General features: G+C 45.6%; 1 protein-coding gene across 1 annotated transcript in view; it reads right to left on the bottom strand.

Moving 5' to 3' along the window:
• Positions 1-25,514, bottom strand: part of MYO5B (myosin VB) — a 385,776-nt gene extending 360,262 nt beyond the window's left edge. Inside the window, exon 1 of the mRNA XM_054031756.1 lies at positions 25,086-25,514. Coding sequence (XP_053887731.1) covers positions 25,086-25,112 — 27 coding nt within the window. The 5' untranslated portion in view covers positions 25,113-25,514. The remainder of the gene's footprint in view (positions 1-25,085) is intronic.
• Between the last annotated feature and the right edge of the window lie 1,176 nt (positions 25,515-26,690).

The raw sequence follows: 26,690 nt of genomic DNA, 5'->3' as shown, positions 1-26,690 counted from the left end.
GAATGCAGTTACCCAAGCTGGAATTGATCCTCCAGGACACCAGCGCTACCACCTTTTCTCTTGCAGAGAGCCATAGGATTTTTAATGGCCAAATTGGTCAGGACCTCAGCACCATTCAGCCACACACCACCCCCTATTATTTTCCTGGGCTATTGACTCAGAGAGAAGTTCTGTCTACTGAATTGCCATACAAAACTTCCTTCCAACAGCATCTCATTGTGCCATTTGCATCTCCCGTTCAAGTACACCACCCTTATAAAGTCTGGTGGTATCACAACACTGTAGGACATAACGCAGACTACAAGACGTTTAAAAGCATGTATCTGGGGTTACATAGAAATGTGGCATGAAAAGGGTTAAATAAGTTTTAGCTAAAACCATACAACATATTTAGGACTATATCACTAGCTAAAAAGCGAGTAAAAAAAGTGTTTGAACAGTTTCTGGAACAAGAAAAAAGGAAGAACGGACAACAGAGCAAGTCTCGTCTTCCAGGACTCCATCTCATCACCAAAAAGGCGCATTTCTAATCTGGAAATCAGATTTCTCTATAGCAAACCTAGAAATACCTTGACAGATGTAAGCAGCAGAAACACCATGTCTTTGTGCCCACTAACTCGCAAGACAGCACAAGAAAGGTGAAGAGTGGAAATACCTAAAACCCTTAATGCCCTCATTAATTTTCTAGGATAGATGCCCAGAATAGAAGGTCTGGGATAAATACCCTCTAAGCTGCACAGTCGTGCAGCAGCCTATTAAGCACGCAGGCGCTCAGGGCTGCAGCAGGGAGAGATGCTCTCCCACAGACCCAGACCTGCCGTGGCAGGGAGAGGTGCCTCTCCTCACTGGCCCCAGCCCAGCCCCGAAACTGCCGCAGCCAGGGGAGAGGCACCTCTTCCCTGGCCCCAACCCAGCCCCGGCCCGGACCTGCTGCAGCCACGGGGAGAGGCACCCCTCCCCCAGCCCCAACCTGCCACGGCCGGGGGGAGAGGCGCCCAGAGCTTCTGCAGCGGGGAGAGGCGCCTTTCCCCACAAGCTCAGATGCTGCTGCAGGGAGAGAGTCCTCTCTCCCCACCATAGCCCCAGGGCAGCCTGCACCCCAAACCCCTCAACTTTGGCCCCACCCCAGAGCCCACACCCCCAGCCCTCACTCCCCCCCGCACCCCAACCCTCTGCCCCAGCCCTGAGGCCCCTTCTACACTCTGAACCCCTTGCCCCCACCCCCACCACATGAATTTTGTTATGTGCACCAATATGGAAGTGACATGTGACATATCACCTCCATATTGGTGCACATGACAAAATTCATTCCGCAGATGTGTGGGAAAAATTAGAGGGAACACTGGCAAGTTAAACAAAAAGTATTCAAACTGAAAAAAAAAAAAAAAAGTTATGGCAGAAATGACTCACCAGCAGCCCCTCTAGTAAAGGCAGGCTGGAAAAGACATGGTATTCCAGTCAACAAGGTATAGATCAAGTCCAATTACCACAGCAAAAAAAAAAAAAAAAGTCTTCGGAGATGATTGATGTGCAATAGTCATCATGCTGTAAAATCCTAGTGGAGAAGAGGCACCTATAATTTTTACTGTGAGGTTACTAGATGAGGTCAACATTAGGTCTCCCAGCTGGTTGACTTCACCTAGTTTACCTCGCAGCAAAGACTACTGTACTTGTCTCCACTAGGATTTTACAGCAGGATAGCTGACCTGTGTTAGCTCTATTATGGTAAAATATACCTTTTATAACAATAAAGGCAAAGCCTTTACTACAGATAAGCTACGAGTTTTCTAAATGAGCAAGCAGGCTTTAAGCTGCTGAACTGGGTTCTGTATCTCCTCAGAGGTCACTTCCTTCTCTGCCCTACTCTCTAAGGGAATGTCTACACCACAATAAGAGACCTCTGGCATGGTCACAGCTGGCCCGGGTCAGCTGACACAGGCGCATAGGACTCTCAAATTTCAGCATAGAGCTTCGGGCTGGAGCCCAGGCTCTGACACTCCGCAAGGGAGGAAAGGTGTCCGAGCCCGAGATCCAGCCTGAGCCCAAATGTTTACACTGCAATTTTATACCCCACAGCCCAAGTCAGCCGACCCAGGCTCTGAGACTCAGTGTCGCAGGCTTTTTAATCGTAGTGGAGATGCACCCGAATAGCCCTGGAATGGGAGCGGTGTTCATAGGGAATCCCCTCCAGTTCACGTACGACTCTCCAGTACAGAAACCATCTCTAAACATGTTTTATTTCATTGTAAGTGAACAAAAGACAGTAACAGTCTACATTTAAAAAAAAAACCCACAGGGAAGTCCCTTGCCGTAATTCCGATTAGGCTCCAGAATTGAGGCAAACAATGGATTATTCTCACTACTGGACCAGGGAATCCACTTCCATCGAAGGGTTTCAAAACTCTTCAGACACACCCCATCAACACAGACAAGGTGAAACAGGAAAGCACTCTGTTTTCTCTGACCCTGAATTCCCAGCATCTGCTAATATTCCCTTCTAGTCCCCAAGAAGCGTTTATATTCCCTGAAAGGGTCGAAGAGCAGATGGAGCATGCAAGTAAACAGTTTAGAGTTTTGCACCAGCTACCCTAACATGTATTGCAAACGCTAATTTAATGCCAGAGGTTCAAAGTCTGTCTTTGTACTGAAGAGTCATCTCCTGCTGATTGCCGTGATATCCTTCTTCCTAGATAACTGCAGTACAGTTAGTGTTTTGTTCTCATCTGTCAAAGCCGCAGACTCTCATAATAATATCACTAGAGTACTGTGCAAGTGAGGCCAAGTCCACCATGCATTATACTGCACTAAGCTATAGTCACAGAGCCAGATTTAAAAAACACAAGGATATAACCCTTTTAAATTCATTTCTGCCTCGATGGTCAGTGGTGACTACAGGTATATGTGCTAAGGAAGGAAGTTCAGGCTTATTCTGTTACTCCATTATTATCTGCAGCATTTCTTCACGAAGTTTAAGCTTCTGCTCTTTTTCAAAGCTCCCTGCATTACAACCCGACCTGTATTTCAATCTACACACACTCTCACCTGCCTAAAGTTCTCCTCTGACTGGCCCTTTGCCTCCTTCACCTGCTCTCACATCTCGTACCATCCTTCACACTCACCCTTGTGCTTGGAATGACCGCCATACTCACGTACATCAAGCTCATCTCTTCAAGAAGCTTCCAACCTCCCTCTCTCCCGTCATCTACAGACCCAATCATTCCACGAAGTGTCACAATATTCTGAGAACCACATACCTCTGTGTGTTTGTCCTTTAATTTACTTCTGCCTACAGGGCTTGAAACTGAACACACTGACCCTGGTCCAACAAAGCACGTAATCATGTGAGTAGTCCCTTTGATTTCAATGGAGCTACTCACCTATTTGAAGTTAAGCATATGCTTAAGTGCTCTGCTGGAACAGGGTCAGAGTACTAAGTATCCTGCAAGACAGAGCCCTCACAGAGAAAAGCCCAGATCCTCACAAGGTATTTAAGCACCTACGTCCGGCTGATTTCAATGGGAGTTAGGAGCCTAAATATCTTTGAAGATCGGTGTCTATGCTCTTTTGAGCAAGGACTCCCTTGTCAGTTAACTCACAGTGGTGTGTCTCAGTATTAATGAGTATTGGCCAGCGCCAAGCGAGAGAGTAAAGAACTCTATACCTTTGATCCCCTCCCCTTTTTGTTATTATTTTGCTGGACCTGTGTGTCACTTTAAGTAGGTTTTCTTCCTCATATACAAAGCCTCCTGGTTCTCCTCGGAGTCACCGGGGCAGAGAAAAGTTGACTCCAGAGTGCCTCTCAACCATTAATTTAAAAGGCAGGGTCTCAAAACACCTCACCCCACTGGATTTTTATAGCAATATGTGCTGGTCTTACCCCTCCACTCCCTAAGCTCTGTGGATCATAGATGTATGCAAGATCAGCTCAGACTAACTGAACCAAGAGCGAACAATGGAAGTAAAGGGCGCCTCCTACTGCAGTAGTCTGTCAGTGTTCGGATCAGTGCCTCCAATGTAATCCTAACAGAAATGTTGTTAAAGCTGTAATTGAGATGAAGAATTGTGTCAACAGAAAGAAATCTGCAAAGTAATAATAAATATACAGTCCCCTCAAGCTCATGATTCACTCACTAAGGACCAATTCATTACAGCGTAGTTGGATTTATGAGCTCAAGCACAGGACATGGCCTGCAGAATACAAGTCATGTTTATTTAACACACAACAACAAAAAAGGCCATGCCTCGCTGCAGGGTGTGATAGATTGATAGATACAAACTACACTGCTTGCTGATACGGCATGTACATTTATTAAACCCATGCCCAATATCTTTTTCTATTGGCCAAGCATGCCAAAGATTCCCCAAGCTTGTACCGTTTTGTAATAGCTGTCAGACACAGAGTTCGTTCTAAGAAAAAGGAGGGGTTGTGTGTCCCTATCCTGTAAACAACTGCAAAGACAAATCAGTTAGGTAAATTGCATTTTAGCAAGGAAGTCTGAATATAGCAACACACCCCATTTTCATCACTTCACGATCATGTAACTTTGCCCAGAGAATCTACATAGTTTTGCTTATTTGCTATCATGCCAATACTGCCTATAGACCCTTGTTCCATCAAAACAAGCCATGGAGAAACTGGGGAGGGGCAAAAAGATAAGAATTGTAAAGTTGAGCTGCTTATTTGCACTATACTCTATGCCCCCCTTTAAATCAGCACCACAATCTATATACGTAGCACATACAAATTGCCATACCAGTTCAGTATTCCATTTAGCCAGGTGCAACATGTACTTCAGAGGAAGGTGCAAGAAACCCATATTGGACAGCTATGGAATAACCTGCCCATAGAGAAAGTTCTTCCTAACCTCAGGCACTTAATGGTTAGCTTATGAGCTGAAACATTAAAGTCCCTCTAAATTTTATCTTAACTGTGGATATTATTCACAGACTTTTTCGGATCCAACTAAGCTACTGCACTGATCACCTGTGGAACACATTGCCACAAGGTAATTGTGTATTGTACTGCATACAGTAACTCTTTTCATCAGTTTTAAATGTGTTGCCTGTCAGTTTCACTGATTGTTCCCTTTCTTTTGTATTATGAGATAAGATAAGTAGGAGTGCCTGGTTTACATTCTCTATCCCATTTATTATTTTCCACACCTCTATTATGTTCCCTCTTATTTGTCTTTTCTCTATGCTGACAGCCTCAATCTTTTAAGAAGCCTTTCCATGTCTAATCTTTTTCATTCCCCATCTCTGCACCCCTTTTTAAAAAAAAGAGAGAAAAAAAGAAAAGAAAAAAAAAAGATAGGCCTAGTGAAGATAAACACAGTATTCCAGGTGAGGACAAGCTCTTTACTAGCATAATGTTTTCAGTTTTATTTTCTATTCCATTCTTTATGCACTCCAACATTTTAGCTCTGTGTTATGTTAAAACCAAAAACAACTCATTCTTAGCTGCAAATGTAGAATTTTCAGCCAACTGTGGTCATCTACACTGAAGGGCAAAACATGGTCTGCAATGGTATTTAAAACCCGTTTGTTACCATTCAGCTCTGTAGCATTTTGCACCCATTTTGTTCAGGTATAAGTGACTAACAAGCCAAGACAGCGGACTGGGAGAGCCCAGCATTATGTCATGGCATTCTTGGATTGCATTCTTTGTTGAGTCCAATCCCTTCCTCTTTCCCCAGCCTCATGCTACCCTCTAGGTGAAATGCAGTTGCTGCACAAGAGTAAAAAATTCACTTTGCCCTAGCTTTTGGGCAAAAAAACCCAAACAACTGCTTTGGATTCCAAAGGAGCAAGGGACATATTACTATAGGGCCAGGGCAGAGTGGCATAATTGTGGGTGTTGAAAGATATGACTCAGGGAATTGGCAGAGAGCAGCCAGAGACGGTGAGTGGCCACAAATAGATTGTTAAACTGGTTTTACAATTCGTTTTGTGAAAACAGGTGGGTTGAAAGCATCCATGCTTGAATGGAAATACAGCTATGCCTATTACTGTACATGTTGTGGAGTATAAAGGACTCAGCCAGAGCATTTTCCATGTATAGAACCAGGGCCGGCTCCAGGTTTTCTGCCGCCCCAAGCAAAAAATAAATAAATAATAATAATAAAAGCTGCAGCAGCGCGATCGCGCCGCTCCACTCTTCGGCGGCAGGTCCTTCGCTCTGAGAGGGACTGAGGGACCCGCCGCCGAATTGCCGCCGAAGACCGGGACGTGCCACCCCAATAGCAGCCAGAGTGCCGCCCCTTGGTATTGGCCGCCCCAAGCACCTGCTTCTTTAGCTGGTGCCGGCCCTGTATAGAATACAAAGCCAAACAGATACGAGCTTCACAGGTAGTCCTCCTGCCTCTTCTGTGTGTGTCAAGGCATTTGTAATGCAGCAGCATTTAATATGGGATACAAATAGGGTTGCCAACCCTCCAGGATTGGCCTGGAGTCTCCCAAATCAGCACTGATGTCCCAGTGACTATTGAAAGCAATCCAGGACATTTTAATAGGATATTTTAAGAAAATGACATTACATCATGTTGGGGGGGGGGGGGAAATCTCCCGGAATAGCTTTCGTCAGAGTTGGCAACCCTAGATGCAGAGGAAATTCATTACTAATCACTGGTCACATTCTGCCCTTAGTTATACCTGTGCAAGCCCATTAAAACCTACTTTAACTTCTCTATGCCATTTTTAGGGAGGGCTCCAGCTTTATCAGCAACATCTACTGCAGCAGGGAAGGAAGTGCCCTTGGCACGGACCTGGTTTATGATGAGCTAGTTAAAGCAAGGATATTTTACAATTCAGTGATTTTCACTTCAGTGCTCACACAACTGCAGCTAATAACAAAAGATGATTTGGTGGAGCCAATTGTAATCAGCATTTCTCTGGAGCAAGTAGCTACAATGGCCCTCAGCCTCCAAAGATGCAGATGAATACAGACATCATGTAACCAGCTCTTTCAATGAGAAGCGTTAATCTTTGTACAACAAGAAGCTGAGAAACAGCTTAAGAGGGTTTCCTGCTCTTTGCTTTTACATAAACCAGTTACCTGCAGCTGAGCTGTTTACAGCTGTCACTTTCCTGACACAAGGAAATCCTGAGCAGTAATTCAAGTCAGAAACAGTGCATCTAACCCCCGAGTGCTGAACGCACGCACTGCCTGTTTCTCATGTCATAGCATATATCATTAATGTGATACAAGCTGGTAATGTATTCTCCTTGGGTACTGGGGAAGCTTTTGATATAGCAGTTCTGGCCCCCTCATGACTATTCTCTATAGTCTGATCAAAACAGTAATAAAATGGAATGGGTTACCTAGGGAGGTGGTAGAATCTCCATCCTTAGAGGTTTTTAAGGCTCAGCTTGACAAAGCCCTGGCTGGGATGATTTATTGGATGTTGGTCCTGGTTTGAGCAGGGGGTTGGACTAGATGACCTCCTGAGGTCTCTTCCAACCCTAATCTTCTATGATTCTATGAAAAGAACAGCATACTAAAACCAGTGATTGAAAACCCAAAAAGGGAACTAAGATACAGGCTGCCCTGTACAAGAGAGAAAATGGAAAAATGGAAACAAATAATAGTTCTTTAAAGAGCGCTATGCTGCTCTCACTGAACTCTGTGGCAAAACTCCCATTGACTTCAATTGCGCACAGCGAACCTAACCAAGTTTTTATGTTTTATAAAAACAAGTGAGAATAAACGTGTTTAATGATGCACAACCGCAAAAGAGGAAAATTAAAAAAAAGTGAGGCTTCCAGCACCATTACTATCTCAGCAGTGTTGCATGTGCTCTGAGTTTCCCAGCATACATTTAATGGCAATATTATAGGCATTACAGGAAACAGGAACTGGAGACAGACTGTGAACTCTGACACAGGGACCATCTCTTTGTTGCCTGTTTGCACAGTGCCTAGCACAGGTGGCGGGGAGCAGACTCTAGATGCTACCCAATATAAAAGAAGAAAGAAAGAATATGTTGGAAGGCCGACTCTTAAAGTATGTGCACATGCACTTCTGCATACACTTGATTTGCATACTCAAGTAGGTCCTAGAGGGATTGTTTTTATTAGTGGTAAAAGAGAACACCTCCAGAAGCATTGCTACCAGAGCTTGCAAATTCCCTAGACAAAAGAAAGACGTCCACCATCCAACATAGACCAAATATGGGGATTTTTACACTGAAACAGGGACGTTTTCAGAAAGTTATAAAATTGTTAGAACAAGAAGATATAAAAGCAGCAGTTTTTTTTAAAAGGGAATTTACAAAAGGAAAAAGTAGGCTTGTGCACATTGTTGCTTGTTTTTGATGTATAGAGAAGACCTGAAAACCTCCCTTTCCACCCTGCTGTATCAGTAACAAGTTTTTGTTATTTTTCTTGCAGGACTCTTTAGAGCAGGGGTAATTGGTGCACTTCAGGCCCAAACCGGACTGCCAGATGCTTTTGAATAGATTCTGAAATCTATTTACTTATTATAATAATAATAAAAAAAACACACAAATAACTTTCCCTGAAGTCTGGATCTTGACCAACAATAATGGACTCCCCTGCTTTAGAGGACTGGAGATCAGGAGTCAGAACTCTCTGGACTTGGCTGAAGGAGGAATGGTAGTGACTCTTTCCTGAGAGCTGTTCTTGCAAGCCTTTGTCGGGGGTTTGAATTAAATAGGTGTTAGCAATCCCACTTCTCCAGTGTCTTAATCTGACTAAAAACATTTTCTGTGAAGAGAGGCTTAAATTTAGAGATTTTGGCCAGAGTGAAGTTAACCAGGATAGGTTGTACAAGGAATTTAATAAAGAAAGGGATTTATGGATTGGCAGTCACTTCTAGATCTCTAAGTCTAAGCATGTGGACTCTGGGGTCTCTGCTCATACCGCAATTCCCCTCTCAACTGCTAATTTTTCAGTCTCTTGTGATATCATGAGGCCACTAATCTGCCAGCTCTCTAGCAAGTATAGAAGGATGTAAAGATCAGGGGCCAGAATCTGATCTCAGTTACACCCATGGAAATCCACAATAACTCCGCTGGGAACACTCCAGATTGGCATTGGTGAGATCAGAATCTTGTGTCTGATGTTCATAATGTAAACACATGGGGGAAGTGGAGGAAGAAACAAAACACTGATTTGGCCTTTTTATATATATCAGAGAATCCCCCCCCCCCCCCACACACACACACACACATGACCAGGAAGATCTCTCTTACCCTTACTGATGATTTCAGGAATTAAAGGTGAGGAGAGTGAATCTGCTTAATCAGGTTTGCTATTGCCTGTCTGCTTACTTCAAAGTACAACATCTCATCCTTGACTGAATACACCTTTTTGCCATGTTTTTCCACTTTTTTTTTTTTTTTTTTTTAAAGCAGAAATCATGTATACTGTATTCAGCACAGCTAACTGATTGGGAAAAGGTCCCCTTTACAGTGGAGTTTAGAAAACCCACATTTTGTCAACTAGGATGACCAGATGTCCCGATTTTATAGGGACAGTCCCAATATTTGGGGCTTTGTCTTATATAGGCTCCTATTACCCCACCTCCACCCCATCCCGATTTTTCACACTTGCCGTGTGGTCACCTTATTATCAACACACAACAGTATCTATTCTGGGAACAGTGGCTCGTTAAGTCAGTGTTTGCTCCAGCAAAGAAGAAGCCTTCCCTTCAGACAGTAGAACTGTGTTGGCTGATATGCCAGCTTTGATAGTATATATTATTAGCAGAACTGTCAAGATCAGCCAGAGGCTGGGAGATTTGTATGGTGCTGGAGAACAGATTGTTGGTGCCATCAATTCTTCAGGGTGAAAGAACAGGGCATAAGCCGTCCATGTTTAATGTGAGCAAAACGCTACATTTTATACAATATACAAAATTATTTACCATTTAACTGACAGTCATTCAGAGCCTTCAGGAGGTATGAAAAATAGCTCCGTAGTTATTGCCCCAATAGGGGCAAAGATTAAATTAGTCTCCTTCCCCAACCCTGCAGAAGGCTTCCACATAACAGCATCCTCCAAAGTGGTCAGCAAGGATGTTTAAAAATAAAGCGCACCGAATAATCCTGGCCATCAGTCTCATACAACCAGAGCTTTCAACCCCTCTTCCCACCCACACCTCACGACCCTCATCTATGCTAGCTTTTTCTCCTAGAAGTGTCTGTAATGGCAGTATAGTTGGTGCAGATCCACTGGGAGTGTTGCAACGACCTAAGCATTAGTGCAGACCTGCTCCCAGGCTACCCTACTGAACTTTATAACTTCGAGGGTGGAAAGGAAATCACAACTTTCTACAGAAAAATTAATAAACCCCCACCCTCCAACACACACCCCATTTTTCCTCTCAGTTTAACCATGGAGTGAGGTAAAGATCACAGCACTTCAGACCTGATTCAGGACAGCACTTAAGCACGTGATCAACTTTAAGTGCACGTAAGTGTTGCCCTGAATCGAAGTCCAAAAGTCTCAAATATAATGAAAGCTGTGGCCACAGCTGTCTGCACGTAGAGGTCACATAAGGTGCTGCACCAGTTGGTTGTTCTTGAGTCTGTTTTTTTTTTTTTTTCTTTTGCAAGGGGAAAGTTCTTGGTTTTTATTTTTCAATAGATTAATTATTTCAAGCAGTTGGAGCCTGGTTCAGGTCTATTTAGAATTATGGTAGAACCTTAGCAAGGGTTGCACTGCTGTTATTTCTGTTTCTGAACAGCAAAGTAATGCAGCATAAAATCTGTGCACAGATAAGAGTAGGGGCTTAAGTTTCCATGTGGTACACTGGGGAGAGGGAACAGACCTTGAATGATTCCTGTAAACCTTGGCTCCCCTTTTAAGCATTGTGCCTAACTTTAAGCACCCAAACAGTCCCATTGAAGTTAAACATTATGCCTAAGTACCTTGCTAAACTGGGGTCCTTAACAGGAGTTGTGTTCTTTGGCCTAATTTACCACCCCCTCCAGCACTGGGTTGAAGTTCTTATTCTCACATTTCCTACAAGTGTACAGTTAGGAAAATAAGAGGCAATACCAACCTGATTTTGAATTGCTGAGACAGGAGGGAGAAGTCTTTGTGGTCTTTTTTTAAAACATTGTTTAATGCCTGCTATTTTGTATGTGACATTTCTTGTGATTGCCAGTGTCCCTGTGTTCATTTTGCAGCTATTAACGAGATTATAGTATTTTCTTATCCGCCTACACTGGGGAAAAGGGAGAAGTAGTTGACTTTGAATTGTCACCAAACAACAGGGATGAGGAGAAAGTTCTGGCACAACAACAAAACACTAGAATAAAGAATGAACGCCGGGGTACTCAATCTTTCCCACCTGCCTCCAATTTCCTGCTATCAGCAAAAGTAAAGAGACAACCAATGAAAAATAAGCACAGTGGAAACCTCTTATAATGAAGTCATTTCTCACACTATGAGCCAAATACAGGACTGATATAAGGTCCTGGCTACAGAGTCCCGCATTCTATGGTGACTGTATAGGTGCAAGGCAGGGAATTTAGGGGCAGGCAGGTATATGGTGAACCAGTGCACCAACTATGTAGCCAAAACTCCACACACCGGGCTGATATCCAGTGTTGCCAAGGTGCTATAGTAGTGACTGTGTGGGTGTTTGATACCCTGATTGAAGGGTGAAGGGAGGGCTGTTCCATCCCCCACAAACCTCCGAGAGAGCCTTGTGAGAGATTCCATCACATCTGTCCCCATAAACAAAAAGTTTCAGGGCATCAGAGTTCACCCTAACATTCTTCCACTCTAGTCCAACTGGAAACTTGCAGCCTGAGAGGCACCAAACAACAAGGGTAGGTGCCTCCCACCATTTTAACTCTGCTCACAAGCCAACTCTGTACTTCAATGGAGAATGGATTGCCATTCTATCTCCCCACCAAACCAAAATTTAAATAAATAAATGAGCATGCCCACAACAACAGACTACAGCTAGCTAGAATCAACATTCCATTTGCAGTGCCTGGCATGTGTGTGTTACATATGCTCACGATCCTGGCTGAACTAGCATTACAACTCCATCAGAGGCAGACACCCAACTCAAAAGGCATCAGTCAGAGCACAGCCAGAAACACAGGAGTTCACATTTGTTACACACTTAAATTTTCAAGTTGAAGGCAGATAGATTCTGGCATTTCTGGGAGCTGTACAGGCTCCTTTCCACTTTCAAAAGCTATTCGGAGAAGTGCTGAGATCCAGGCTGAACATTTTATCGCCCCAGAATTTAACCAAGACACCAACTGAATACATTAGTATTGAACCAATGCTGTTGTTATTGCAGGCAAGTTAGGGATGCACGTTTAACTACAACACTTCCACTAGTCACTAGAGTATTACTTTTTGCTAATATTTCTTCTACCAAGGCCATCATCAAAACAAGCTTCTTAAAAAGGCAAATTATAAATCTCTCCAATAGCAAAGTGTGAGCTAAGCAAGATTTAGAGACCCCAACACTGTGCAAGAGCAACTACATTTCTAAAAATTAGGTAATCTCATTCTAACAGTACAGTAATACCAAGTATTTCTATCATCATCAACACACCTCAAAGCAACAGCCCCTGTAGAATAAATATAAAGTTAGAGAATAAAAGTTAGCATAAAATATCAAATAAAAGTCCTTGAAAGTAATGAGTTGTAAGGTCAGAAGGAATAAAGTAGGGAGAATGTATCTGGTTCTAAAAGTAATGAAATAAAGAGGAGTGTCTAAAAAGGCAGGCTTCTGACCAATAGGGGTGCAAATGGTTTTAAATAAGATAGAGATTCAGTCTTAAAAGGAGCCAACATGAACCTTCCCACCCCACATACAAGTAAAGCCTATGTGAATCCAGGTGCAACAGGCGCGGCTTGTTGGTCAGCAAAAAGGAGGGGAAGAAAGGCCTTGGAGAAAGGTGGTTGTAAGTCTTACTAGATTAAGACCAGAAATAAGAGTGAACTGTCTCAAACTGATTTTTAGCTGAAGTCAGTACTTGGCAATGACATCACTGTTTGTTAAATGGTATAAATGTTAACTCTTAAAGGGCTCATTGCTAATATTTGCCTGACCACATTGGAGCTGACCAATATAGGACTACGCACCTCTCGATTTAGCCCATTTGCAAATATCTTGATCAAAGGTTTATAAACGTTTTCTTACTTTTTGGATGTAGAAGTTGCTTATTATTTAGGCTTTTTAGGCATGTTTAGAGCAATTGTATAAATACCATTGGGCCTTTGGATTTAACAAAGGAATTTATGGTTAAATTAGTGAAGTGATAATATCCTGCATAAATAATCATTCCAAAAGCATCACAAACAGTGCTAGAGAATAAAGGATAGAACTGTTCTCATAGTTGCTTAGGTTGAAGCATGCCAGCCACTGGATGCCTTAACAAATTGGAAAGATTATTTTAATCAAGTAGAGCCGACCAGAGGCGTGAATCAAAAAGAAATCACCTGAATGTTATTTGCATTATAGCCAACACTGGAATTTATTGTCCATTTAAGGGGAACTCAGAAAAGTCCCCTTCTATCATTCTGAGCTTGCATGTTGACTAATTCACACACTGAACCCTTTCCTGCTCCCACTCCCATTGAAACCAGGGAAACTTTTGCCATTGACTTCAACTGGAGTAGGGAAAGGCCCATCACTTGGCAGCCAAACAAGTGCACTTTCACTACCCTTTGTTTTGTGCAATAGCTTGCCCTGGATTGAGGAGCTGGTTCTGCGGATTACCAGGTGAGAGACTCTGGTTCTTATCCCCCCGAATTCATGGGCTTCGGGCATCTAAGAGGCTGTACTTGGGTACCAGAGTCAGCTGCCATTGGTTCTGCAAGGACCTTGAATTGACCATTGAGAAGTCACGAGATCCTCCATGCCCCAGGAAAGGCAGAATGACAGCAGCCATGGAGGGAGGAGTTAGAGCAGAGGGTATAAACCATGTAATTAACAGGGGCTTCCTTCAGCCTTTACATTGAATAACTGGGTAAGGATGAGGCACCACTGAGCAACACAGCAAACAAGACTGGCTTTGTATTTTCTGCATCATGTCTGTCTTTTTAATTCCAGCTTCATTTTCCTTTCATCTGCCATTGTTTCTCCAGTGCCATCTTATGGACCTAGTTCAGCAGGTGTGCTATGAAGTCCTGCCACCTCAGCAGCCTGTGCTCCTCTTGAACATACGTCTTATTTCTTTCTCTGGTCTTTAAAACAGCTCATTATGGGCCTGTTCCTACAGAGATACTGAACATCCCACAAACTCCTAGTTAAGGACACTAAGGGGGTTTTCCTTTGCTGTAGTAAATCCACCCCCTTGAAAGATGATAACTAGGTCAATGGAAGAATTCTTCCACTGACTTATGTCTACAGTGGAGGTCAGGTCAACTTAACTACGTCACACAGGGCATGAAATTTTTCACAGCCCTGAGCGATGTAGCTAGGTCGACCTAAGTGTTAGGTGAAGACCAGATCTTAGAGTTGAAGGTGCTCTGCACCAAGTGTACACAAATGGAAGGTGAGGCCGCTCAGCACCTCCTTAAGGTGACAGTGTTTAACCGACCAAAATAGTAGGGCAACAGGAAAGAAACGAACTCCTATCAGAAATTTTGGAAGTCTCACTCTTGCAAGATTCCTTTGTCCTGGGCAAAGAACGGCTCCAGGGGAGATAATGCTGTGATTGTGTTAGTGCAACAGAGCACATCAGATCAATAGAGCTTTTAGCAAGACACTATATTGATTCTAACAACTAGTGCTGTCCAACTTTCTTATACCCAGAGACAGTACTTTCTTTCCAGCAGGAGAGGTTACCGGTATGGCCATACTGATACTGAATTTTGCCATTTGGACTTTAAGAAAGAGTCACCTCTTCAGTTATAGTAGCCTGTTGAAGTGCATTGCTTTGCCCATAGGTATAGTTTGACTTCTATATTTGGGAGTGACGAGGGCTTAATACTATTAATAATAGATATAGGTCTAACTTCCAGATTTACCAATTGTTAGGCTCGGAGTTGAAATGGCTGCTGTTATTGCTAGGGGATGCACCGTGACACGACACGAGGGGAGGGATAGGGTTGCAATCTAGCGGGTGGAAACTTTAACCCAAAGCCAGGGGCTGAACTCATCTTGCCAGCTGCCATTGCAGAGCCAGGGGTGCCCTGGTAACAGCCCAGGCTCCAGGCTGCATGTTCCACTGGGCAGAAAGCCCCATTTCAGCAGCTCGCAGCAGCCCCCGAAAGGAGGCTGGACAGGGTGAGGGGCTCCCAGCAAGTGCTCCTGCCTTCCCAGGCCCCGTGAAACACCAGGTGTGCTTTCACTGAGCTGTGAGACAGCGAGGGGTGGGGACAAATGGGACAAACCTAACCAGGTGGCCAGAGCCCCAATGCACCCTCTACACCAGGTCCTGCCCCAGAGATTGCAACTCCCCTAACCTCTCCAGATCCTGGGGGGCAGGGAGTAATTTCCTATTGCCAGCAGTTCTGCTAGCACAATCCAGCCTATTTCCCCAAGGGCCACTTGACAGGATGGGGGGACGGAGATGGCTGTCCAGCAAAGGGCCCCTCCTCCAGTCCCCTCCTATTGCCCAGGTTTATAATGCGGCAGCCCCTAACCAGGCAGCAGCACCTCCCTCCTGGCTAGGACCCATCCTGTCCTCTGTCCCAGTGCTGCAGTGAGCTTCTGTGGGGCTCTTGTCCTGGGCTCGGTGATGCCCCCCCACCACGTCCCTGAGGCAGGCTGCTGGCAGGGAGCGGGCCGGAGCCATGCGTCACTGATCACTGCAGCTGGAAGGGGAGGTAAGAGCCCAGCTGAGCGGGCCGGCCAGGGGCTATGCAGGACACAGACCGGTACCAGGACCCAGCTGGTGGGGAACCCCAACTCTGCCTTAGCTTTATGGGAGATGGTCTATGGCCAGTTTCTTCTTTGCTCCCAAGGATGGTTTTAGTTGTTTTCCCATTATCAACATATACGTGGGGGGAGGGGCAATGCCCCCCCATCACCCTCTCTCTCTTCCCATGGCTGTGTTCCATCATTTGCTGCAGAGGCAATACCAACAGTTACATAGTTTTTAGAAGCCGATGTTCAATAATCCATCAAATGCAGATTTGTCTCCCCCACCACTCTGCTGAACGAAACTGAGGACTATCTTCACGCAAGTACTAGTCATCCCTTTGGCTGTTAAAGACAGAGGTACTCGTACACCGGTAACTCATATGGATCAATTATGGCCAAGTATCATGGACATGGTTGTCTGAGCTTAACAAGCCACTGGCTGCCTTGATACTATTGGGCCCTTTAATTAGGATGCTACAGAGATCTCGCTTGCCTAGTATGGTTCCTAAGGGTATTTCTGCACAGCAACTGGGGGATGCAATTCCCAGCTTAGGTAAATGTGAATGTGTTAGCTCAAGCAGAGGGCTAAAAATTACACTTCCCCACTTCTGTGGGGGCATAACCTAAGCCGAAGGCAAACTTAGCAAGAATTGCCTGAGAAAGAGCAGTGGTAATACATGTTCCCAAAAATCTCCTTATTGTACATCACATAACTGCAGTACAAATAGCTATACATATTTATAGCAGTAGACTGGACATCAGCAGAGCTACATTCTCTTTCCAGCTGTTAGTGGTTCCATATATTGCCATAGGAAAGTCATTTAACTTCGGTGTCTCGGTTCACCCATTTGCACTTACTAACCCTCACAAGACTGTTTGCGGACTTTAATGAGATCTTCATGTGCTGTAAGTGATAGAAGTGCAAAACATAACTACAGGCCATGTGACAGCTGACATGCCATCAGACAATTACCTCCACTAACTGTTCTGAGATGTTTAAATTCAAAGGAGAACAGAGTTTGGGACAGCAATGCATCCATTTCAAGCCTATTAACATGGCATCAGACTTTTTAAACATTCTTGGCATGTTAACGTAAGTAAAATCTTCTTGGCTTAAAAAAAAAAACCCCAAACAATCTAATAACTACTAGTAAGTTATGTGAAGCATTTTCCTGCTGGTTCTTTGCAAAGAACCAGCAGGAATGACCTGCTGAGTAGATCTTTGTTTTGCTCTGCATGGGTCAACCCTGAACTCCTGAATCCAGCCAAATCATAGGCCAAGATTTCCCCAGTAAGTAGCACAGGACACAGCCTCATGGGGGGCTTTCACGGACTGACATTATGATCCATAACGCCAACACCTACTGTAACGCTTGGATCAAGATGTCTGTGCAAATGTGTAAAAAGCAACAGAGGGTCCTGTGGCACCTTTAAGACTAACAGAAGTATTGGGAGCATAAGCTTTCGTGGGTAAGAACCTCATTTCTTCAGATGCAAGAAGTGAGGTTCTTACCCACGAAAGCTTATGCTCCCAATATTTCTGTTAGTCTTAAAGGTGCCACAGGACCCTCTGTTGCTTTTTACAAATCCAGACTAACACGACTACCCCTCTGATACTTGTGTGAGTGTGGAATCAGTACCTGACCTCAGGCCTTTTGTGGATTAAGGGAAGGCATCAGATAGGAGACTTTTCAATAGTGAGTCATGCAAACAACTTCCTGTTAAAAATAGTGTAGGATGAGTCCTCCAATAAAACAGGTTTGGTCTCCATTACTTGGGCTATTACCCACTGAATTTGAATTACTGGATTTTCTACTTTGATGTTAAAGATAGACCTAAGCTGCAACTTCGGATTCAGAACAGAACTTCCCCAACAACATTTTGCATCTAGGGCCCTCTCTATCTGATACACAGGTTGTCCTGCACAGTTCCTCAAGAACCTTGACGTATATATTTGCAGCCCAATTTACCCCAGTATCAATCAGTGCAGCTACAGTGGTGACTGTGACTATAGAATCAGGCCCTTGGTGTTTCGATTGGTCAATCTTTATAAACTCAGAGATGTATATTAAAAACATTTGTGCTTGGAGATTTGTTTGCTGGGTGTACAAACAGGGCAGTAGAACTAAATCAATAGAGTAGCTACCAGTTCTGAACTGCTAATTGTCATTAAGATTGTGCTGCTGTTTAACAGTAAAATATAGGGTTACCATACATCCGGATTTTCCCAGACATGTCCGGCTTTTTGGGCTCCAAATCCCCGTCCGGGGGGAAATCCCAAAAAGCCGGACATGTCCGGGAAAATCGGGACATGCGGGGCCAGCGGTGCGGGTGCTCGGGGCCGGCGGAGCGGGGGCTCGGGGGCCGGGCGTGCCGGGCCGGGGGCTCGGGGGCCGGGCGTGCCGGGCGCCGGGCCGGGGGCTCGGGGGCCGGGCCGGGGACCGGGGGTGCTCTGCCGGGGGGCCGGGCACCGGCAGTGCTGGGCGGGCCGGGGGTGCTCAGCCAGGCCCGGGGCCGCTCGGCCAGGCCCGGGGCCGGCACCCCAGGGCCCGAGCCGACCCAGGCTGGAGACGCCGGGGGGGGGGGGGGCAGACTGGGCCGCGCCTCCTCCCCCCACCCGCCCTTACCTGCTTCAGGCTTCCCGCGAATCAAATGTTCGCAGGAAGCAGGGGAGGGGGCGGAGACTTTGGGGAAGGGGCGGAGTTGGGGCGGGGGGGGCGGGGCCCCGTGGAGTGTCCTCCTTTTGGAGGCACAAAATATGGTAACCCTAGTAAACAGCACACTGACTTTTACTACAAACCCAAATCACTTCAGAAGGGCCTCAACAAAACAGAAAAGAGTTCCCCATGTCAGTGCTATCTATCATCAGCATCTTCACAGGATGACTAATTTATTAGCAACATTATAAAAGACCTTATAAACCATTTTATATTAGTTCAGAAGCCTAAACTTGATTGCTATTTGGGATTTCAACTCCAATCATCAAAACCCAATTAGAGATATAAGCACCAAATGCCACTTTTAAAGGAAATATGTTAGTTTCCTAGAAAGTCAATGGATGACATTATCTCACAGCCAGGTCTTTTACATGCGACAAAGCTGATGCCATTTATGGATTAGGCTTTTGTCCTCTACTAACAGGGAATTTGCTATTATTCTTCCTTTTTGTTCTGATCATGCTGTCAAGTCATGCTGTCAAGTTCTGATAAGTGCACTTTTTTGTGCACTTCTTACAATAGTCAAAACAATTAAGGAAAAATAAATTGCTTTTTTAGTTGGACTTGTCACCCCTGGTGTGTGGAATAAGCAACCCAACAGGTCTTTCACTGTTCTAGGGACTCGATTCTGAAAATCTTTACTTCCACAAGTTAGTGGGATTGTTTTGTGTGATAACATCTGAGTCCTGAGAATGCATAAAAATTCACAGGATCAGCTCTTATGATTCCTCCTGGATGCACTTAGCATTGACAGCCAAAAAAAGAAGGGCCTCTCAAAATTATGGTCCAACATGCCTCCCTAACCTTGAAACAATGTAGCAATACTGCACAGAATTAGCCTGCACAACTGAGACTTGAAAATCCACTGCTCAGGAGCCTGCAAGACTTTCAGAGCCATGTACAAGCAAGACAACTGGAACAGATTCCTTGCAAGAACTGGTTCCACTCCGGTGACTGCTGAGCTACCACGCTGACAATGATCAAAGCAAAATCTTAAAAATCCAATAGTTTAGAATGTCAGCATCTTTATACCCTTCCAGCAAACATTATTTGTAGGCCAGCTACATACAGCTTTTCATGTGTCCATGTCCAGCAATATTTATAGCTTTTCATAAGAATGTTCCCCAGGTCCTCACCACTGAAATATTGTTAATGAAGCACCAGGAACATCACAACACCAGGACAGGATTCTCTGCCTGAAAGCAGTAATTGATATTCATTACGCACAATCAGCACCTTTCCTCATTTAAAAAAAAAAAACAAGACCAAGTTTATGTTCCCCTGTTAAAGAGGACAGAAATACCTATCGCCCGGAGAGGTGCACAGCACATACAACATTCAAATGCATCACAGCTCATCTCACCATCAGGCCCTTTGAAAGCACCTGGTGAGGAGCAGGAATTACTGGCACATTCCTTCAGACATAGAAGAGGATGCGTCTCAAATCTCTCCTTCAGGTCTTTGAGTTCTCCAAAGCAAAGGCTGTAACTTCATATGTGTTTGTACAACACCTAGCTCAGTGGGGCCCAGATCCTGACTGGAGACTTTGGGCACTACCCACACAGCAAATATTAACAAGCATTTCCTATTTAAAATGGGAAACAATTTGATACACGCCGTATAAAACATCCAGGAGAAATAAAGATCTAGATTGTTGCCAATTATGTCTTTCTTTATCAGCAATATCCCTCCCCAAACGCCAGACACTGGTCCTTTTATCCATCAAGCTTGTTCCACTGATGAAACATGAGCTGGAAAAAGTCCTAGTTATTTTCCCTGCATCCCTTTTGCTGCAGTATGCTCTCTCATGACAATTAGCTGACAAACATACACGCTGATGTTGTTCCTACACTAAAATACACAACTTTTTTTCAAAAGTAAAGAATTGTATAAAAACGTGCACATTACAGATAAGCATATATCACAGCTATAGTTAATGGTCAGTGTTTCTATCCTGACTATAAACATAGTTTAACAGACCTAACTAGGAAGAAAATGCAACAAAGAGACCTGTGGCACCTTAAAGACTAACAAATGTATTGGAGCATAAGCTTTCGTGGGTGAATACCCAGTAGGAAGAAAATGTTATTGATCTTCATCCAGCGAAAAGTAGCTCATTTCTCTCCTCTCCAGCATAGGATAATGAAGTTTATTTACTGCCAGATTCTGCCACCGATACTAATGCTGAAAAGCACCTTACCCCTCCAGTAGGCTCACTGAAATCAACAGGACCAAGGCATAAAGACTAAATCAAAGAATAAAGTCCGAAGTGGCAGAATCTGTCCCTTAACTATTACAGTGTTTATTACATCTTGTTTAGTTAGCTGCTCCCCACAGTAGTTATAATAGTTGGAGCAGACGTTATTTCCCCATCAAGTTATTGCATGGGAGGGAATAATGCTCCAAAAGATTAAACAATTAATTTTTTATGTACCAATTTTCTTTATGCACAATGGGTCATTAGTATACAGAGCGATCAGCAATAAGCTTTCTGTATCACCAGGTGCTTTTATCCAACTGTAAAGCATATGTTAGACATCTGTCAGTATCTAGGCAAGATAGCCTCAACACCACATACAAGAATATCACTTCGTTGTTTTCTTTTCATTGCAATGTAAGAATCAGGGGTGAGTTTTGATAATACTGCTAGTGAATTTTTCTTGCATAGGCCCTAAGTATCAGAAAAAATTCTTATTACAAATATTTATGTTACCTGTAATAGATCATTATAACGATAGATTTTAGGAATAGCAGGAACCAGAAAATAATAATTTTTTGCTCATATTTTTAAACAATTACAGTACCTTTAGAGTACTGGTATGTTTGATGCCAAATTTTCAGAATTTTTTTTTTAAATAGTTGCAATCTCGGCAGTTCATACCACATTTATCCACTGATAAAAAAAATAAAAAATCTTGTGTATAAATTTCAGTTAATCCAACAAAAACCATTTTTGGCTAACAAATCAGATAAAGGCTTTCACAGGTGATCACTCAGTCTAAGACTACAGTACAATGCATCAAACCCAGGTCCAGTGTTACCTGTACAGGAAAGGTGGAATTCATCTCAGTACAGAAAGCCCATGAAAGTCCCTCTATATCACATCATGCCCCCACGTATTCCTTTAGGCTGCAATATATGCCAGAGTGCAAGGCTAGCAAAAGGATTACAGACCACTCATCATAATCAGAAGGTTTCAGTAATTCTTGTACCCACCCTGTGCTCAGCCATAGTGAGCATGTTGGTATAACAAGCAACTGGTAGACTGTGGGATCACAATACTTGGCTTAAAAACAACTTTGCTAACCCTTGCAGTTAAATGTAAATGGAAGGCTCTCCTAAAGAAAGACATTTGGTATATGGTGAAGAACCTTAAACAGCTGAAATGGGAAGGAGGAGAATGAAAAACAAAACCAAACAACTGTCGTATAACACCATATTTACAGTTTTCCGGTCTTTCCCTACAAAAAATCTCCCCTAGAACAATGTAAACCAAGAGTGTTAAAATGGGAACATATGTCACTCTCCCATTGCTAGTATTCTAATATTGACAGGTCTGCTTCAAGAACATAAAAGAGGTCTCATGCGGGGCAAACTTTTTTTTTATGGTGTAGTTTATCATCATCCTCATGGTGAAAATTTCACAGGGGACAAGAAACTCCATTAGAGCCCAGTCACAAAGTTTTCAGCCAATCATCCCATCTTGGACATCCATCAAAGGTCAGGATCATCCATACAGAGGCTGAGGGCCCCATACTTTTTCCTGATCCCCAGACATATTTCAGTCCCTGTAACACTTCCTGCTGGCTGCAACCCTCAGCCCATTACCTTCTGGGATAAAAGAATGGGCGGGAAAAGTTTAAACATAGTGGAGGAACAAAACAAGTCAGCATGACTTTCCTTGGGTAATTTCAGTGTGGTTCTGGGAAAGGAAAGCATGGTCCATGGAATCTCCCTAGTCCAGTTTCTCCTGACTCGCAGAGTCCAACCCCTGTAGCACATCCATAGAAGTAGAGGAACTTCATAGGGCTTAGGAAGGGGCAAGGTCAAACCACCAGCACTCTCCTGCCCCTACCTTCAGAAGTGAAAGAGTATCTAGTCAGATGTGTGGGGGATAAGCCCACTCAAACACCACCTACTGTTTACATCTTTCCTTGAATATCGAGCACAAACTTTAAGTAAACCAAAAACCAAACAGCAATGTCTGCAAACACACCCTCCCCCCAACACAGATACACACTATGTGCACCTATTTACAGTGTTGGCTTCCACACAAAGTTTATATAGGATAGAATACGTATCAATAATGTGACTGGCTGTGAAACCGAGAGAGGACAACCCCACTCCAAACTGATTTATTTAAAAAAAAAAAAAGTGTTAAATTTCTCTCTTTTAATAGAATACCCACCATATATGATGGGGTTAAAACAGCAGCATTTCATGGATTTTAATAATTTTACTTTATGTTGCTTTGCCTAGTTTTACTTACAATTACTTATTTCTGGAATTTATAAGTTGTTTTATTTTGTTTTGCTTAGAGATTGTTAATGAAACCTGTTGGGTATACAGGTCATAATTCTTATGTTACTACTTATGCTGATATATACCAAAGCTAAAGTGTTTTGCTCGTCTGGTCTCATGAGACACATCTTATTTCTGAGAAAATCCCATGGAGGGCATACAACATTCATTCACTCCAGCAGACAGCACAGACAATATAAGCCAAGAGACTCAATCTAAACTAGACAGCATCATTAAGCTGTCCCCATTTCAGTTCATTTTATATTGACAAGGCTTCTTTTTAAAAAAAAAGTTTTATTTTTTAAGAAACCCTATGTAGGTGCCTGATGCAATAAAAACAAAGTAGGAATCATGAGCCTCTGTCCCCTCCCCTTCTGTGCTACAGAAAAGGAGGGTATCAAGGTTTTGTTTTTTAAACTATAATAGGAGGATTGTTACAAGTTGCTGAGTTGGTTCCCCCTCAAAAAATGCTGCCTAAATCTCTTTCTGGCGGTTATTTCAGTGAGACTCTGTCCTTCCCCAGTGCAAACAGTAGCTAGCCTGCTGCGGGTTTCCCAGGTAGACTCAATGACTCTCACACACCCCACCTGTATGGTAAGGAACAAACACCCTCAGTGCCAGGCAAGGGACCGTCCACATTTCCTACATGATCCAACAATCTGAGGACAGGGCTGTGGCCCAGCCTGCTTCCCCAGGTCAGCACGGAGGAAGATACAGGGGCATTTTGCTTTAGAGCCAGCAAAGCAAATAGCCAGAATACTAAATGTAAAGACTGTCAACAACACATACCGCTTGCTTGCAACTGTTTGGGAAGTGTCACCAGTCCCCTAACCTTTCATGTGACAACTGCAGCAACAACTCTGACATTTCCCTTCCTCTGCACACCTGTTCCGGGCTGTTCCCCGCCTACGGCTCAGCCCAACCTTTGCATAGTTACCTGATCCTGCCAAGTTCGGCGGAAACCGACAAGCCTTTTCCTTCTAAACTTAACCTGCCCTCTTCCCCAATATTAATTAAATCAGGTCTGTAGCACCATAAATTTACACACCGCTTTATAGGAAAATGTGACTGATTCATGGTAACTTGGCTTTTATACCGATTAATACTCCCGGAGCCCCCACACTCAATTACTTGCAGCCGCTTCTCCCACATCAGCCTTTTAGAGGTTTGCTTTTAGAGATAATAAAAGGTCCCCCATAAACAGTGTCACCACGATGGTCCTGCAGAAACGGCCCGGGGGGGGCAGCAGAGAAGAAGAAGGGTCTGCTAGGACGGGAGGGGGAGCCATGCAGTGCACTGGGAGATGGCCCTGCAGAATGGGGTGGGTGGAGAGATGCAGGGGCGAAGGGGCAATAAAGTGGGGGAGCGGAGGAGGGAACGGCATGGAGGGTATTACAGGCGGGGGGCATGGTCCAGCTAACAGCAGCGAGCCTGCAGCTGGCGTGGAGGAAGGAGCTGGCCCTGGAGAGCAGGGGGAGAGCGCACGGGGGGCAGAGGCAGGAAGTTTCTCTAGGGGCAGGTGCCGCACGTGGGGGGCAGCGCGGGGCCACACTACAGGCCCCGGCGGGCCCCGGGCCTCAGGGAACAGGCAGCGAGCGGCTCCCCGGGGAGGCCGAGAGGGGCCGTGCGGGTGCCCAGCTCACAGCAGCGGAGAGAGGCCGCCAGGTGCGGGGCTCCAGGTAAAATGCTGCCGCCGCCCTCTCGTCTCACAGCAACAGAAGTTCCGATCGGCTTTAAAACCCGCAGCGCTGCGCACCCCCAGCGGGCAGCCTCCCGGCCAGACTGGGGAGGGGCGCCCTAGGCACCCAGCAGGAGCCCGGCTCGGGTGTCCAGGAAGGGCAGAAAACTAACGCAGCCGGTAACAAGGCGCCAGCTCCCGACCCCCCCGCTCCCAGGGGCTGCGGGGGGCGCGGCCAGCAGCGAGCCCCGGAGACTCCCCGAGGCGCGCACGGGTGGCGGGCAGGGGGCTCCCGGGGGGTGTTATAGTCTCCGATTCAAAGGCCGCCGCGGGTCAGCCCGGGACTCCCCGCCCCGCTCACCTTGGTGTAGAGCTCGGAGACCGACATGTCCTGGCCGGGACCCGGCGCAGGGCGCAGCCGGGGATGGAGGACGCGGTAAGCCGGGGGAGTTCAGCCCCTGAGCATCCAGCCCAGCCGCGAGGCTGCTAGCGCCGAGGGTCCCGGCTCACACGGGGCCGGGCGACATGGCTCCGGGCCACGGGGCTGCAGGGAGCGTCCTCAAATCTCCGCCCCGGGGCTTCTCCCGCTGCGCAGCCGGACGCGACCTTCGCACCCGCCGCCGCGGCTGAAGTTATTTATCAATCCGAGGAGGAGGCGGGTGGAAGCGGCAGGTCCAGCTCCGCCTCGCACGCCGCTCCCAGCGCAGGTATGGGGAGGTGCGGGGGAGCCCGGAGCCTGCTGGCCCAGGTCGGCAAGCTGCGAAGGGGAGCGAGCCGCGCGCCCAGCCCGGCTCCGCTTCTGCTCCCAGGTGCCGCGGGTGGGACTGGGACCGGCACCGGCACCAGCTGCGTCCACAGCTCCCGGGCGCGCTCTCTCTGAACAGGGCGGGCACCTAGGCGAGGGCCGCCACCTGCTGGCCAGAGCACAGCCCCCTCCTTCCTCCTGAGAGGGCAGGGAGCCCCAGCCAGGCCCTGCGGTGCGTGGCGGTCCCCTCCCGCCCCCACCGGGGGAGCCAGCAAAATGGAACGAGTGGGGGAAGTGGCTTGAAATAATGGAGGGAGGGTCCGTTCTTTGCCATGTGAAAAGTTTTGCCGCCTAACCCCGTTTGCCGTTTCACACGTCGCGGTCACGTTTGGATCGCTGAGGTTCAAATGGAAGTGGAAGGATTGTCCCTGCCCAGAGGTGCTGGAACTAGGGGTGTTGGGGGTGCTGCTGCACTCCCTGGCTTGAAAGGGTTCCCATCATATACAGGGTTTACAGTTTGGTTCAATGGCTCTCAGCACCCCCACTGTACAAATTGTTACAGCACCCCCTGCCTGTCCCTGCCTCCAGCAGAGACGGTTCCACCCAAACTCTGCCCACTGCTAAGCCTGTCCTGGGAAGGTCTACCTCCCCAGCAGGGCCGGTGTAGCACCACAAAGTGCTCCCCTCCCCTTTTGCTACTGGGAGCGGTTTCTGCCACGCAGCATAGCAGTTTGGTAAACTGTTTGTTAAATTGCTACTGCCTGTCCATGGGGTTGCGAATCAGGAGGGGATGGGGTATGTGGTCAAAAACGATCCCGATCTGCTTCCTGACCGGAGTGGCCATTCATTGCATCATTGCATTCGTGAAAGGGGAGGTAGTGTTGTGGCCCCTTTTCATTTTTTCCACTGGCTTCTCCTTGCTTAGTTCCAAGAACTGGGCTGCTCATGCACCTGTCACTGGTCCAGGGATGGGGTTGTGGTGGAAAACACTCCCGGTCTGCTTCCTCCTGGCTAATGTGCCAAATTGATCTGTTGCATGATTGAGGCATACTGTTTCACTTTTTTGTGTGTGAATCCGTGAAAAGGGAGGTAAGGTTTGGGGGAACGGAGCATGCCCCTGAGCCCAAGGTGAGACCACAGTGGCCCCTTTTCATTTTTTCCACTGGCTTCTCCTTGCTTAGTTCCAATGACTGGGCTGCTCATGCACCTGTCACTGGTCCA

The sequence above is a fragment of the Malaclemys terrapin genome, chromosome 6, assembly GCF_027887155.1.
Source record: "Malaclemys terrapin pileata isolate rMalTer1 chromosome 6, rMalTer1.hap1, whole genome shotgun sequence".
NCBI classification, from domain to species: Eukaryota; Metazoa; Chordata; order Testudines; family Emydidae; genus Malaclemys; species Malaclemys terrapin.
This window is presented reverse-complemented; position numbering and strand designations above follow the sequence as displayed.